At 36.6% G+C, this 17477-nt stretch overlaps 1 protein-coding gene across 4 annotated transcripts in view; it reads left to right on the top strand.

Annotated features, from left to right (window-relative positions):
• The window catches only part of CCDC6 (coiled-coil domain containing 6), a 50836-nt gene extending 35062 nt beyond the window's left edge, over positions 1–15774 (top strand). Inside the window, exons 4-10 of one of the 4 annotated variants that reach the window (XR_008577885.1) lie at positions 555–658; positions 1587–1747; positions 3797–3953; positions 7260–7360; positions 10624–10748; positions 11100–11187; positions 13085–13221. Coding sequence is in view for 2 of the 4 variants with exons in the window: in XM_054832084.1 (XP_054688059.1) it covers positions 555–658; positions 1587–1747; positions 3797–3953; positions 7260–7360; positions 10624–10748; positions 13085–13276 (840 nt within the window). In the remaining 2 variants the exon portion in view is untranslated. The other 3 variants (XR_008577884.1, XM_054832084.1, XM_054832085.1) reach the window with 3 other exon arrangements.
• Positions 15775–17477: the final 1703 nt, after the last annotated feature.

Below are 17477 nucleotides of genomic sequence, written 5' to 3'. Positions count from 1 at the left end.
TGTTTCTGCTAGTAAAGGTTGATACAGTAACAGTTAAGGCAGTGCACATAATTTTTTCTTTACTATTTTTGTTATGTCCCTCCTTTATCTAACACAAGGCAAACGTGCCTTCTCTTTCATTTCTGGCTTACTTCACTGTGATTTTTCCACTAAAAAAGCCTAAAATTTTTCAGAAGAATAAATGTTGGTGTAGTGGACAGTAAATGCAGTTTGAACTTGAGATGCATGGAATAGGAGATGTCTTTGAATAGGCTTGTCATGTCATCAGTGACTGCGTGTCCAGGTTTCAAGCTCCTCCTTATTGGCCAGTGACAATGAGTTCTGTGAGAAAAATTTTGGTTAAGGAGATGACAACTGTGCAACTCCTGAATCTCTTGATTTTTCATTGGCTCTGTGACCATTGTGTTGTGCCTGATTTTTGTCTCTTCGCCTTCTCCTTGCTGTCATAGAGCATCACGTAAAATGGTGGTATTACAGCAATGATCTTTCCTAGTGACAGTTCCTTGCAAGAAAAACATATTTCCATTGTTTTCATTGATTGTTTTTGTCTCCAGTTAAGACGTGAGAAGATTGACCTTGAAAATACTTTGGAACAAGAACAAGAAGCACTAGTGAATCGCCTCTGGAAGAGGATGGATAAGCTTGAAGCAGAAAAACGGTTTGTCTTGTTGCAGTGCGTTTGTTTCTGTGGGAAAGATATCATTTAAAAGATAATGTTCTGGATTAAATATGTTCATCTCTGTCCCATAAAAGTTGTTTAATCTATGAAAACCTGGAAGTTAAAGTAGTTGTAAAGCTCCTTGTTTATGTGATGCCACATCCTTGATTGCTTAAAGTAGATGAAACTTAATAGTGTAAGAAATGACCTGGGAAAGCTTGAAAGAAATTGCTGAATTTTTTTCAACTGCTGATAGACTCTTTAAAGCTTCTGGTTTGGGGTCAACTTTATATTCATGGCCCAGAGAAAATAACATCGTATTTTATTATATTTGTTATATGAGAAGCTATTGGGTTTTCCCTATCTGCTCAAATAAGACTTCAGCTTTTTCTCAGTGGTGTGCATTCATGTCATTGAGACTTCCTGCTGCTTCTTCAATAGAATTTAAAGCTTTCTTTAAGCCAAACCATTTCTGGTTTAATTTATCTCTGACTGTGTGCCACCTTACGAGGAGCTATGGTGGAGTCAGACCATACTTTAGTACCGCTTTGTATGGTACATGTAAATATGAGGCATGAATTTGCTTGAAAATGATTTTGTTGAATAAGTAGCGTTTGAGTTTAAAACTGAGGTAACTATATATTGTCCAGAATTAGTTTTTCCTGAACTGTATGCAGAAATATTTGGGAGTGTCAGTGTCTGAGTATTTTACAAAATCTATCTGTGCTTGGACATCAAATTTTACCTTTTTTTGTTTTGAGTTAAAAAAGAAAGCATCGCAAATCCTCCCAGAATTCTCTCCTCAGAAACAGTAGTTAAAATAAATCTTATATACCTGTCAGGATCCCTTGCAGTAGCTTTCTGGGGGATTTAAGGGGGTTTCTTTTCATTAGAATTGAAGGTAAACTTTGAACTATTTTTCATACAGAATTTTGCAGGAGAAATTAGACCAGCCAGTATCTGCTCCGCCATCACCCAGAGACATATCAATGGAGATAGATTCTCCAGAAAATATGATGAGACATATCAGATTTTTAAAGAATGAAGTGGAGAGGTTAAAGAAACAACTGAGGGCTGCACAGTTACAGCGTGAGTAAACAACTTGTTTTAAATCTTTTTGAAGTTTGTGTAATGTAAGAAGTTTATATATACTTTCATGAGTTTGAATTTAAGGTAGAAGTGGGAAAAAAATAGGGCGGGTTTGGATTAAAACACTTTCATACTTGCAGTATTATTGCTCATCAATGTATTTTATTGCAGTTTGGGGTTTTTTAGCTTTATTAGAAGGGTGTCTGGAAGAATCAACAAATACAAGAATAAATAGTCTTGTAGAAGTCCTTGTGTTTCTGTTGTGAAAAGTGTCACAGACCCTTGATCAGAAGTGGAAAGCCTGCTTTTTGCCCTGCCTTTCAAGAGAAGAGTCTACAGCTCTGAGCACATGGTATCAGCTGGCAGGAAGCTGCACCTTCCTGTGATTTTTGCAATGCCAATCCTTCATTCCTTCCTGCTAAATTTAAAATTTCTCTCTGAGTTTCATCAGTTCTGCCTAGTTCCTAGTCATAGCATTATATTTCAATTGATAGGTAAGTAGCTACCTAACCATAAAGACAGAAAAACTTGGGTGAGTGAGAAACAGGCAATATTCTCCCCCTCTAGTGTCCTGGTCTTGACAGGCTAACTGGAATATTTCAACCCCTATTCCCCTATTTTCAGCAAATAGCTTGCCAGAGGCAGTGGCCTTCCTCAAAGACAGAGATGATGGGAGAATGTTCTTTTGCAGAGGCCTTGTGTGCAAGTTTGTGGTATTAATAATTGGTGTCAGTTAAAAGAAGATAAGGACTGCGAGTCTTTGTACTTGCCAGTTCAGCACTGCAGCCTTCACTTACTGAATTTCAGAACGAGAGCAAGGCCTTAGATTCAAAGTACTCTTTGTACAAATCTAGCCTAATTAATTTCATTTCAAGTATTTAGAATTTTTAAGTGGTTTCTTTTTGAATTACTGTGATTTAGAGTAAAAATTTAGAAGCATTTAAAGTCAAATTCTCATTGAAAGTAAGATCTAAGTACTCTTTCTCTTTGTAAACAGAGTTGGAATATGAAATAGCAATATTGATAGAAATGATGGATGTGCTAGCCTGCAAGCAGGAGATGACACTGAAATACAGGTTTTCAGTTTGGTCTTTGCAATACAGGGTCATTAGAGAACCTCTAGTATTAATTCATAAATACTTAATAAAACCTGCTTACTAAATTCTGATATTGATATTACATTTTGTATTCCTGAAACACTTACTTCTAGTCTAGAAACTGTTTTGGCATAATAATAGTTTTAAACAAGTGATACTGTTATATTTAGAAGTGATATTTCCACAGAAGGGAGATAAATCACATGTTGTTAATAGTTTGGAAATAGTCTTGTAAAACAAGAATATTCTTTTGATTGAAGGGTGCTGCATAGAGAAGTGATCACAAAGCATCATGAATCATATTTTTTTTTAATATCAAGGAATTAACTATAAACTTGATCAAACACTAGAAAACCTTGCAAAATACATTATGTGTGTCATGAGTCTTCGTCATGTCTTTCATTTTATTTAAATAATCTGTCAAAATGCTTTGTAGCTTTCCATAATTTGATTTTATCACTTTAAATAGCCTGTGATCATTTAAGTTATGTTTGCTGAGCTTGTTTAGATTTGCAAGCTCAAATTGCCCTTTGTAATGAGTAAACCGCTTGTTGGCTTTTAATAATGGTACATGTTCTGCTGGCCAAACGCTATGAAAAAATATGTCATTGAAAGAATGCTATAGAATACGTATAAAGTAGCAATTTTATACAAGTTTTGCTTCATGAATTTTTTCTTTTTTAAAAAAAATTCATTTAAGTAAATACTTAAAACTTTTTTTGCTTTTTACCTTTTATTTCCAAAATTGCTATCAACCAGTAATTTATTTTAGTAGCTACTGTTCTAAATTAGGCTTTGAACTAATGACTTAGAGATGAAAATTTTGAGTGATCAATCCTGAGCATTTTCTACACCCTCATTCTTGAAGTACTGGAGTAAGATTAGGCACAACGTATTTGCCTGTCTGTGAAATTGAATTTTAATGGAATTTTATCAAAATTCTGAATTTCAGATTCAGAGAAGATGGCACAATACTTAGAAGAGGAGCGACATATGAGAGAAGAAAACTTGAGACTTCAAAGAAAATTGCAGAGGGAAATGGAACGTAGGGAAGCGCTCTGCAGGCAACTGTCAGAAAGTGAATCGAGCTTAGAAATGGACGATGAAAGGTTTGTATTTTCTAGCCATCCAGATATGTTGGCATTGAGCTTATTAATCAATACTCATACTTCTTTTTTAATATTACAGGTTATTTCTATAACTATTTATTCTGTATATACTTTTAATATACATATCAAATTTCAGCATGGTCCAGGAATGTCTTCAGTAGAATTGTATCAAACTTGTGTAGAAATGCATTAGTTTTAATAGTGAGAAAGAAAATATTTTCTATCTGAATTTTGCTTAGGGTTTTGATAATGTATACTGAAATAAATATAGCTGTGGAGTTGAGATTCAGGATAATTTGATCATAGTACCTTGGGTTTGCCCCTAACTTGGTAACCGCGAGGAGTTCTGTGAGATAGGAACAACACCCTTACTTGGGGCTAATTCGTCCTTTGCAGAAAGTAAAAGGTGTTTGGCCAAATACAAAGGGATACTGTGTAAAGCCTTAGAGAGAGGAAGCATTTCCATAACTGTTGGATTGTTCTTGATGTCCAAAGCATAACATCCTTGGTTTTTTTTCTCTCTCCACTGCAAGCTGCATGGCTTGCACTGACCTTACAGATAGTCTTGAATTTTTCATGGTTTTATATGATGCCTTTTAGTGTTTTCTGACGTCATAGTCATATGACAATGTTATATCTTCAAAAAGTTAAGTACGCTTTGAATAAAACATTCTTATTTCTTATCGAATGCTCATTATTTTGTTGTACCGTTTTACGCTTTTTTTTGGATTTATAGTGGTTCTTTAAAAAAAAAAAAGTTACCCTGTACTGTGTATTCTTCTGATATCGAGATATTTCTTCTTGGGTCATCAGTATATTTGTTTATAAGCCGTAATTTACCAGAAACAAAGTACCAGATATTTTGTTTCAAGGAGCACCATTAAAGGTCAAGATGGTGTTTTCATTTTAATGAAATACTAGGCAACTGACATATATTGTGGTTGTATCTGGTATTAAGATGTAGTGAATGCTCTATAAATTATACTATTAGAAACACAGGATTCTCGTGGTTCAATCTGTTTTTATTAGCCTAATCTTTTCTGCCAATATTTACATTGTAATGGAAATACAGTCAAAATCTAAATTTATGTGAATTACCAGTATTAATCAAAAAATGTAGAGTATCCTAATGATTTTTTTTGTCAAGGAGTTGTAGGTAGTGGTAATCAATAAAATGCAGGAAAACTTGATTCACTATTCTGTACTTCTAAGAAATTTCATTGTAATGTTCATTGTCTTGGTACTACAAAGCGTGACAGAATTGCTCTCATACAGATACTTGCTGTGTGAGTAATACAAAGTAAAGGGAAGGAGGAAGCAGGTATTACAGTGGTTAGTCTTAGGAGAACTACGTAGACAAAATAATTGTGGAACTACATGCAGTGATGATTTTATAATGTAAATTTTTGTCAGTTTACATTGTCTTCCAAAAATGATGGTGGTGATGGATCAGATATCCATTTTTTTCAGTTGCATTCTGTTGGCTGATGATACTTATTTTTTGTAGATGGGGATAGATGAAGATGCTTCACTGAATGCAAAATACACAGCTCTCCCAAAACTTCTTCATCCTGACTAGCAATAGCTTTGTCTTCTCAATCCTCCATTCTGTTCTCTGGAGTAGTAGGGAAATATCTGAAACCAGGAAGCATACTAACAGTGTGCTGCTATTTTATATCACCTGATCCAGGTCCTAGGATGACTTACAGAAAATTGTCTTTATGTAGAATAAAATACAATTAAATCAAAGACCACTGCCTTGCTGTAATACACGTACTGTCTGCATTGTAAGTTACTGCGTGTTGCAGAGGTAGCCTAGTCAGTTCAATTTCACTAACCTTGGCACTGGTGGGTCTTTAGAAAACGTATATTTAATGAAACTTTAATTTGCCAATTTGTTAATTTTCTGTTGTTCTCTATTGCAGCTACTTTTACGATCTGATCTACCCATATTTAAACCAATTTTGGTATCGCTACAGTGTAGTGCCTGTTAAGGTGTTGTGGCTTGGTAACTCTGAATATCCTGGTTAAATCAATAAGATGCAGTATCAAAACATGTTTCAAATAGTTTATGAGCTGGCTCACAGATCTCAAAGCAGTCATCATTGTGAGTTCCATCAAATAGGAATATTTTTAACGCTGTTCCATGTTGGGTTTTTTTCTGTGACCTGGAAATAAATGTAGCTACTAAGAATTTGAGAACACAGTGATAGAAGGGGAGACAAATAAGAGTCAAAGGGCTGTTTGGTAGCTAATTTTGCCTGCTGCTTTGCTGTGTCCTGTAAAGAAACACAGCTAAATGTAGTAGTATAAACCCGGGTGCACTGATTTGCAACCATATGTGCAGGAGAACCTCTAATCTAGACAACGACTAAAAAAATCTAGGTGGAGAGCGTGTAAGTCAGTCAACCTGAAAGCTGCCAGCCTAGTGCTGTGGAAGAAAGTACAGAAAGTTATTTTTGAGATATAAACAGTAAATGGCAAATAGGAGCAATTGGTATGATTTTTATCTCCTTTTATATAGCACTTGATGGCTGTGAAGAAGCTTCACTGTATTCAATGTGTAAAGTACAAATAAATATTGCTAAAATTATTACAGGTGGGGAAAAATGCCTTGCTGAGGTTCTAATCTGTTCAGTTTATTGCTGTGAAGTGTGGGAGGTGTCTTCCAACACAACCTAGAAGTATCTTTAGCAGGAGAAAGTCCTGGGTTCAAAATGTCTCTCTGTTCCAGTGGCAAAAGACGCCATGAGCAAATAGCTACACGTTGAGACCAGAGGGATTCAAGTAGGAAACATGGCATGTTTTTCACTGGGAGGCCGATCAGCTGTTGGAACAAAATATCAATACTTTAATGTGGTGGGGTTTTTCCCCCCTCTTTTTATGATTTCAGATGAGTGCTGAATGCCTTTTTGGAAGATGCACTCCAGCCAGATAAGCTATTGAGTTCAATGTAGAAATGCTGTGTAAAGTGTGGGAATGTAGTATAGATTAGATTGGATGACATGATGTATAACTCTGGCCTTAATATGTACTGTTCTAATCATATGCAACTCGTACAGTTTTAACTGCTAATGACTAAGATAAGTCCAGCTATTTCCGTTGAAAGTTAAACCAGTATCTGAGACTTCAGCAGTGACAAGAGTTCCTGTCATGACTTCCTAAAGGTGACTGGTCCTTCATTAATCTAATACGATTCTTATGGGAATTGAAAAAAAAAAAAAAAACAAACCCATAGTGAAACATTTAAAACATGGCACATTTTAAAAGATTTGATCTAATTATTCTTTACCTTTTTTTTGTTAGGTATTTTAATGAGATGTCCGCACAAGGATTAAGACCTCGCACTGTGTCCAGTCCTATCCCTTATACACCCTCACCAAGTTCTAGCAGACCTATATCACCTGGTAAATATTTAACCCAGATTCTAAAATTGTTGTATGCATCACATATTAATGTGTACTATTAATATATTTAGGTCAGTAGCCTTTCAAAGCTAGTCTGGAGAAAAAAACCTGCATCCTAAATGTAAGAATACTTTTGCCTTAGATGTCTTCTAGTGCAGCATGTTTTTGGATGGTTCTGTTATACACTGTGAACAGATATTAAAGGTCAGATAAGTAGCTATCACTTGAACTTCTATTTCTTTCTTGCTCTCTTTTTCTCTCTTACTGTCTCTTTTTTTCTTTTTTTTTTTTTCTCTCTGTAGAAGTTACCCAACAGGATGCATAGTTGGAACAGATTTCTAGAGTTTGGTGATGAACTAGTAATGAGAATGTATTGTGTTCTGAATCAGAACCTCTTATAGCAGTCAAATCTTGAATGAGTTGAAAAAAGTCTATTTCCATTTCTCCTTAGTAGAGAAATGGCTTTTCTACTTCTGCTATTTTCTATTGTAAAACAATAACTATAAAATTAAGAATTCCTGTCTCTGCTACTTTGTATAACAAAGGCAAACTAACTTTTCTGAGTTTTTAATTACTGAGTATATTTTTTTAAGTGAAAGGAAATGTATTTGTGTTACTAATGCATTTATTGACTGAAATTTAAAATCCCTTAAAATTGCACTTGGACATTCATTAAAAGTTGTTGGCCATGGATGTTACATGGCAATCACTAACTCAGTTGTACATAATGAAGCGAATCCTGCATGCCCTGCTTTTCCAAGTTCACCTTTAGCAGCTGTCAGACAGAGTCCTACACTAAGGGCAAATGAGATGTGCTCTGTATCAACACATTCTGCAAGATGGGATTGAGACATTTTATTTCACAGGTCTGCTAGAATGTATAAAATGTCTTTAAACTCTTTAATTTTCAAGATTGACTTTAGTTTTTCAGAAGGACCAGGTATTGCAAAAGGAGTAAGCATGTGTGAAAACTAGCTATGGCCGTAAGCCATGTTACAGTGTTAGAGATGAGCATTATGATAGCTTTTCAAGAGGCTTTTGGGCTTCGGAAATGAGCCAAGTTACCTGACTTTCAATGTTTTGCAAGGTGTGTTACCAAGAAAAGGATACATATTTTCTTGTCCTTTTCCTGTAACTAGGAGTACAGAAATATAGTCATGCTAACAACTGTTCTGGAGTAACTACTGTGCACATTCATGGTTATACACGTGCAGCCTTCATACTAATACAATATTCAACTGCACATTGTATCTGCCGTCCACACAGTGGTTGTAATTAAAAGTGTCTGTAGGAAAAATTACCTGGTAACTTACAGGCTTGTGTCCTAGATTACCTGGAAATGCACCTGATTTAGATGCTGATGTGTCAATACAGGAGTAGTCTGTTGGTTCCTACGCGGGGACTGAAGCACATTCCTTGTTCCCTTTGGACTTTACTTCCCAATGGATAGTTGATACAAGAGTGCTGCGTTCTAGTGGGAATTATATCCCACAGCAGGCAGGGGATGTTGAAACACAGTCTGAAGCAGAGTTACAAATAGCACAGCTGACACGATTGTTTCTAATAGAGTTCACAATTTTGGTGATGTTCATGCAGTAAATGTTCCAGGCTAGCACTTCTGCACAGGCAGCTACATTACTCTCCTTCACATCTGATAAATTAATATCCACAGCTGGGAAGTTTCAGACTTGAGAAAAATAGAAGCAGCAGTTTGTTAGAGAACTAATGAGATCAATAGGGAATTTTGTACAGCTGTCTGGGATATGCGAATGCAGTAGTGGATGAAAACAAATAGTTTTTGAGAGCACTTTATATCTAAAATAGTACAGTAAGACAGTGTCAAAACTATCAGTACAGAGTAATACAACAGTTACATTTTGCAATGTTGCAAAGGTGACTTAAAGTGTATTTTTTGCCTTTTATTGTTCTGGGCTTTTGTCTCTGACTTGCAACACATTGTCACCTACCTGAACGTTGACATGTTTCTGTCCTTGTGCTTACAAAAGCACTTAGCTGTAAAACATGCTATACAGACAATTAGATGGTGTAGTCACTCTATTCTAAAGTAACGGTGATGCCATTGGAGTCACTTGTCATTTGCTACATTTGGGATGTAGCAAACTTAGAATTAAAGAAGGCAAGGGGAGTATGTTTTCTTATATTACTTCATTAGTGATCTGAGGATTGAGTTTTGGGGGTTTTGTTTGTTTGTGGGGGTTTTTTTTCTTCCACAAGATCTTGTTTCATCAGTTGTGGGCACAAACAGAGATAGCTACAGTTAAAAGACAAAGCTGGGTATTGGTGCATACTGTAGCTGCAGTGGCACTGTTTTGCACTGATTTAGTGGGGAAGAAGTGTGAAAACTGTTAAATCCAGTGTGTTATTATAAAAGTTTAACAGACCTTTTGAAATTTTTTTGGTCATAATTCTGCAAAGCAGTTGCTAATGTCTAATACTAAACAGCTGAGGAAAGTCTTGTCTCCTACTTTACTGATGTTTTTGTCAGAAAGCAATAATGAGCTAAAGGTTTTGGAAAATGTGCTGTTTTGAGAAATACTCAAAATGTTCAGAACACTTCAAGGTCTGAACTTCAAGCACTTGGCAGTTGCTGTTTCTGTTTACCTTGGTTAGTTATACAGGTACTCTGTTATAAATTAGTTCTTACAGAAAGGATATATTTAGATGGAAAAATTAGATATTTGCACTTCTGAATATTAGGCTTTCCTTAATGTGGATAAAACAAGTTGTAATTTTAAATGTTAGTTGGTAGCCTAGTCCAGCTAGCAGCTAATCCCAGAATGTTTTAACTTCACGACCCCAAAGATCTTTGGGTCCCTGCCTATAAATGCTGAAGTCAAACAGGAAGAAGCCTGGATGCGAATCTGGTATGCCTTGGAGCAGCCACCCACATCCAGTTTCTTTGCGGAAACTCATAGTGGCCCAGTGCTAGATGGCTTCTCCAGGCATAACCTCTCTGCTTCCTCAGACTGGATTTCGTTGAGAGTCATTTCCTCCGAGGAGAAAGGGAAGGCTGGGTGGAAATACTTGTGGACTAAAACTAAGCTGCCAGGGCAGCCTTACACCGTTTATGTTAAGTGAAAAGTTACTTTTAACATTGTGTAATGTATGTTTTGAAACATGGTGGCAGTTACCATTTCTTAACCTATCATTGATTCAGAACTAAAAAAAAAATTAAAAACCTTACACTTTAGTTTGTAATATAACCAAGAATGTTGATGTTACCTTGTTTTAACAATTTTTAGGTCTGTCATATGCAAGTCACACAGTTGGTTTCACACCACCAACTTCACTGACTAGAGCTGGAATGTCTTACTACAATTCCCCAGGCCTTCATGTGCAACATATGGGAGCATCCCATGGTATTACAGTAAGTATTTAATTTAGTAAATACTTGCTACCAAAGTCAGTTTGGTTTTTAAAAGTTATGATTGCTTGTCCTTAAGCTTTTTTACAAAACATTTTTGTAAATGTTTGTTTTTGTCTCCTTACTCCAAGATATCTATTGCTGCTTTCTTCAACCCTGATTTTCCTCTTCACCCCTCAGAAACTGATTCTTTTTGGAGAACCTTATTTTCTGCAAAAGAATAGGATGTATTATCGTCTTAAGGACAGTAATAGGTATCATCTTATGGATCAGCAGGCAGGGTGTGAGAAGTGATGTTCTAAGCTACTAAGCCTATCCTGGGAAGTAAAAACATTGCTTTCATTTTTCTCCTAGTCTCCACCATCTGACGGATGAGTCATCTGAGGTTGCTCCAAGCTCAGGTTTTCTTCAGGATGACACACAATGCTACCATCATGTCACTGTAACAGGCAGTTAACTCTTATTTTTCTATTCTCATTGGCAAAGAAGAAGTTAATATAAACATTTGTTAGGGCAATTTCTCATATCTTTCAACTGGATTTATTTCCTTTTTACCTGCCATGTTTGATGCATTTCTACTTAATTGTGTTTCTTCTAAATATTTGTGGAGTTTAATGAGCAAACAGAGCCTAAATATTGACCGTTTGGCAAAATACCCTATAGTTGTTATATCAAGACCATTTTGCTTTTTCTCAACAGGTATGGTAGTATGTAAATATCCTGCAAGGTTTTGCATATACTTGTCATTCTCAGATGTGAAAACATGTTTCAATAGAATTCTTAGTAGAATACTAAAATATGGCTGCTTCTAAAATCGTTTAGGTGAGCGTGCAAAGCTTACTGTTAATTTCACTGAGCAAAGATAGATGGGAACGCTACAATAATGGGTAGAACAGGAGGGAAGCTGGAGCTCAGTGGGAAGGTAGAATCCTGGTCTGGGTTCAGCCCACTGCTGTGTCACATGAGTTAGTCACAGGAAGATCTTTATGCTTCTGGAAAACCTGGAACCTAATTTTACAAATAAGTTTTTTCAAAGAACTTCAGTCTCTGTGAAATACTGCTGTTTCTGAAACTGTAAATTAATTGGTGTCACGCTTAGTCACTATGAAAAAGATCATCTTCAGGACAAAATTCTAATTGTTTTGAGAAAGGTGTTGATAAGAAGCTCTTGGCTTTGTCTTGATACTGAAACCAGGTCCCTTCATATTATTAGATGTACTCGAATGCAATAACTGATTTTAAGTGTTTCAGAGACATCGGTCAGTTGTCAAGAATCCCTTGGCTTTTCACATAGATCATTAGTCTATTCTACATAGTTGTGCAGAAAAATAGATACAATATACATTATTTGACTAAACTGCAGTTTGGTTCTTTGCTCTTCATTTTTGATATCCATTACAGAATAAAGTGACTTTACTTGTAGTACGCTTGGTATAGCACTGTAATCATGCCTCTTTCCAGAGATGATCACCTGTGGTTGATTATTAATTGTGGGTGGGTGGTTTGTCATGCCATGAGGTTATTGATTAATGCTAACTGGATTGGTAAGTACTGAGCATTTTGGTTTCAAAAGTGCAGAAGTTAGTGTTGTGCAGTGTGATTTATGTTTCTAGATTGCTAACATTAAAGAAGATTCCACCCCCCTACTGGTTTGTAAAGATAAAGTGGGTTTTAAATCTTTGTGTTTACATGTGCAGGTTGTTGAAAATATGTGGTTTCTGTTGAGGGGAGCTCTCTAACGACTGTCTCACCCCTGCAGCTCAAAGGATTGTAATCTTTTTTTGTTCTCCAAAGAATAACTTGTATTATGCTTTGGTCTTGCTCCAGTGTGCAGGCTAAGAGTCTTTCAGAAAGCTAGAGATTCTGGGCAGACTCTCTGGCATTCGAAACATTTCCACCCCCACTCAGGTGCCACATAGTTGGACTTCAGACACCAGCAGCGTAATGTTAAAGGTTCATCAGCGCAACTGGGAGGTGCTGTCTCTACAGCATCTCTCATTTCTTTTTAGGTTGCTGGTCATCGTAGGTAAACATATCTTCAGGACGTATGTGTTGTGTTCATTTCCTGCGAGCTGACAGGAAGGAATGCGTGCTCTGTTTGATCTCAAAAGTACTTCCCCTTTCCTTTGCTACTTCATTCAAAGTAACGTTTATTTGATGTAAAAGTTGTATTGTGATTCTTGCAATGTTTTGAAATGGATTCTTCCCACATAATTGTTCAGATTTTTTTGGTGGTTTTTCTTCTTTTTCCTTTGCCAAGCTCAATAAATTGATTAGAGGACTTGCACCTAACATTGTTCAGGAGTGTGTTAAACATAATTTCAATATTTGTTCTACAGAGGCCTTCACCACGAAGAAGTAACAGCCCCGACAAATTTAAACGTCCCACTCCTCCTCCTTCTCCAAACACGCAGACCCCAGTGCAGCCACCTCCGCCACCACCTCCACCACCAGTGCAACCTACGGTCCAATCCGCAGCATCGCAGTCAGCCACTTTTCAACATTCAGTGCATCCATCCTCTCAGCCTTAGTGCATGTGCTCAGCAGTCTGTATGTCAGAAGTGGACTCATAACATGGAGCAGTTTACTAAAAGCCAAAGGCTTACTTGGCATATTTGAATTTGACTTATTTGCACTGAGGTTATATAGGCTTCACTGTTAATTGTGTTGTAAACGTTTGTATAAAATGCAGCCAGTGTTGTGGGTCTACAACACTAACTTAACAAAGTTTTCCATCAGTGTTTACTTGAACTACATGTATGTCCATTCTCTGGCTGGAACATTTGCTACTCTGTTTGGTAATACGGCATTATGTCGTTTTGCTTGGCTCCAAAGCTTCATTTTCCTGGCTTTTCGGTTTGTAAAATGAAAGGGATACCTTTTTATATTTTTTCATGACAATTTGCAGAAAATTAAAGGCATGATGGGCTATATGATAAATTCTGAAATATTACAGTGTTTACCAAGCTTAATGGAAAATCAGCACTACGTTTCAGTCATTTGAAATAACAGCTTCTAGTGCAAAAGTGAGTCAGACACCCTAATCAGTGCCCAAGACACATACTCTATTGTATTACATAGTAAATAAGCTTAATTCAGCACACAGGACACATCCATACTTCTGTTTAAAAGCACCTCAAACGTATGGTACAGTTTGAATTTTACAGTGAGGGAACTGGCTTGTCGGAGACGGTGGAATGTACAATTCGTGGACCTTAAGATTTGATGATTTCGCTTGACATTTACATTAACCTGTAAGCTGCCCATACTGTGTGATCTGTCACAAGTAACTTCGGTAAGTGTGGTCCTGCCCACAGGTTACTGATAGCTGATTAAAGTGTGCTCTTTGGTTTTTTTGCTGCAGAAGGCAATGTGATTGTAGAGAACAGCTGATGATAATTTTTTTTCTTGTTAAAATATATTAATTGTTATTCCCCTGAAGCAAAGTTTGAACAGGTATTCTAAATGTTCAAAAGTCTGTTAGAAAATAAGATATAAGATGAGCATATAGGAATATATTGGCGTAACAGCCACAATGTTGTATTGCTTGGTAGAAACAGAATACAAGAAAGTAGCACAACATGGCACTAATGAATGCTTATTTAGCAGCCTAAGCCGGTACAATGTATAAAGAAATGTATTCTGAATACATTCTTTCCATTCATTTAGCACAAATAAATCGGTTTCACTTTGCAGTGGAACAAAGTGTCACTTCTTGATATTGACATCTTAGTTACATTTTTCCTGAGGTTCCTGTTGAGTACTGAGGTTTATATATTATTGATGATTTTAAGTGGTTTACCTCATATATATATGGATATGTGGGCCATGGAAAATGACAAGAGAATGTTTATTTTATGAGAATATGTATCTGGCTATAATCAGAGCAGAACATGAGTAATTTATCTTTTGTTTACAAAAGTTTGTTTGACATGCCTAATGCTTTATTAAGGACATTTTTAAGAAGGAAGTGCAGCATTCTGGTAGTATACTAACACTTGTACATATGTTTTCATGTTTGCCGCTCACCTATTCAGTAAGAATTGCAAACTGAAAATCTTTATAAAATTAGTGCTCTAAATCAAAATAATAAGTTAAAATAATGTTGTAAAAGGTTCCGCTTAAGACAGAACTAGAATTTCTTCACTGTAGCTATGTAGTGTCAGCTCTGAGAGAATTTAGAGAAAATGCATATATAGTCTATTACACTTCTTAAACCAATACGGGATCAAGTGCATTATCAAATTACATTGGTTATGGTCGTGACTCTCCAGTTAAGTGATTCTCAAGATTGTGGCAAACCTAAAATTTGACCAGTGCTTCCATCTGAAAATAATTGACTGTAGCAGATGCTCACCTTGCCATAGGGGAGACTGAGTTGTGAGCATTGTAATTAAACAGAGCTGCTGAATCAGTGGTAGGATTGCATGTGAGAAAATTACAGGCAGTCAGAGGTGGGACTAAGGTCAAGATGGGATCGGTTTAGTTTGGTGCTTGTCCTTTTGTAAACATAAGACGAAGAAAAAAAAGATATTCTTTTATAAGTAGGATTCCAACTCAAGTATCCCACTATTTGAAAGGGCGCCCTTCTTTCTGAAGTGCTTTGAGATTCTTGGCCATACGGCTCCACAGAGTGCAAGCTCATAGTGGTGGTAGTATAAATGCAGCGGGGAGAGGGGAAAGCCTTTGACAGTGGTGTGTTAAGATCTTAAAATGGAAAATCACCTAGAATAATTTACGTTTGAAACATATTCCAAAACTGAATTTGTGTAACCCAAGTTCAGCTGCTGTTATGAAGTGTCTTAGTGAACTCTCCTTACTATTCCAGTGGGACTGTTACCAGAGGAAAGTGAAGAACTGACAAATGTATACTGTATCTTGAAAGTGTAACAAGGCGCTCAGTTGGCCTTACCTAAGAACGTTGAACAAATATTTGCTTGCAATCAGAAGTGTTAAACTCTATTTGTAGACTTTTTGAATAAGATGAGAAATTGTGCACAACCATCTCCTAATAAATGTAAATGGATTTTCAGTTTTCCTTGTGAATTATAGTCATGAATTATGATTCCGCAGCTGTGGTTTTTATCAGATCTCCTATAGACTGGAGAAACTTGCTTGACAGTGAGGTCCACTGACTATAATGGCTTAAGTGCTTGGTTTCTTTATTTCAGAAGCACCTGGGTGGGTTTCTGTTGTCCTTTTCATTACTAATGCCTGTCAGTTGCACACTGCATCATCGCTAGTTGCGTAAGGCTACAGAAGCAATTTTTAGCAGTGATGAGCACTTTGTGAGTGTACCCCTTTACAGCTAAAGGTTTAAAAAAAACCTAAAAGAATATATCTTTTTAGCTGTTTCAGCAGTGCTTTCCTCTCTGACAATCAAGCAGCTTTCTTTTTACTTTTTTTCTCAAGGGATCTGGCTTGGACACTGGAATGCAGCTGATATTCTGTAGAGCGTTAAGAGTTTATTTTATCCACGATTTGTTCCAGAGGAGTTCTTTGGAAGAAGAGGTGGGACTGTTCGGAAATAGTCTTCCAGCTAACAGCCAGATAAGATTGTTTTAATTACATGTACTCCTCTGAGAGCATATTCCCAAAGGCAGAAAGGACTATCAGAGTTTTTCAAGAAAATGCCACTGCTTTTCTATTGGCAGTCGCTGTAGTGGAGCTGAACAGAACAGGATTCCTTTCCTGTTAAAATGTTTGCGTTCAGGAATTCATCTGCCTGGGTGGAATCCCTGTGCACTTCAGCTGAACGAAAAATGCAGTCTCGGAAGCAATGAAAAAGAGAGAGCTTTCTGGGATCTGTGCAAGTTGCACTGCAGTCAGGACACAATATAGACTCCATATATTTTGATAAATAAATGGAAGCTGATCATGGAGACAAATAAAAGAGCCTTGAATACTTTGTCAATCAAAGAATGCAGTCTCTCATCCTCAGTATTGATTATTGCTTGGTAAGAGGATGCATACAGGGACCTTGTTTAAGTCTTGTAGTGCTTTTTCTAATCCTAATGCTTAGTTTTACAAGCAGTACGAGTTCTAATACTGTTCAACTCTTTTGATGTTTCCTTTTTGTTTCAGTCATGGCAGTCTATTTCTTTTTGATCCTTGGGAGTCTACAGAGCGTGGACTATGCAGAGCATGTTTCTACAGTTCAAGCCATCTCATAAGAAACCAGAAGGTTTATGAGTGTAAGCTATAAAATTATAATACATGCATATGTTACAACAACCTTGTTGAGGAAAAAGGTCTGTCCTCTTGAAGAGAGAGAAAACAGAGCCCCTAATTACCAAATGGACTGCATGCATAGAGACAATCTGGTTTCCTCAGTTCCCTGAGGAGCTGAATTCCTCTCCCAGCCCTTTTTGGATTTGAAGTAGAGTTCTTAATCTTTTACATTTTTTTATTTATTTTTTTTTTAATTCCACATCTCACTGTAATAAGTACTCAGGATATCCTTCATGTTCCTTTTGGGTAATAACCACTAGTCCCAATACAAACAGAGGTTAAGAGTCATTGCTACTTTGAGGACCAGAGGAAGTCACTGAATATGCCAGACCATGGCCTTTACAATGCAGTTGTAGTTCAAGTAGGAGTGTGTGCTCATATCATGTTTTTTTTTTTTTTTTTTAAGCAGCTGCTGCTGTTTTTGTGTTAGTAGTGTGCCCTGGAGAGGAGATAAAACTATGGAGTTTGGCACTGCATTAACAGACAGCTGCTACGTTAGGG

This window comes from Grus americana, chromosome 7, assembly GCF_028858705.1.
Source record: "Grus americana isolate bGruAme1 chromosome 7, bGruAme1.mat, whole genome shotgun sequence".
Classification (NCBI taxonomy): domain Eukaryota; kingdom Metazoa; phylum Chordata; class Aves; order Gruiformes; family Gruidae; genus Grus; species Grus americana.
The sequence above is the reverse complement of the archived record's forward strand: the minus strand, read 5'-3'. Positions and strand labels throughout refer to the sequence as shown.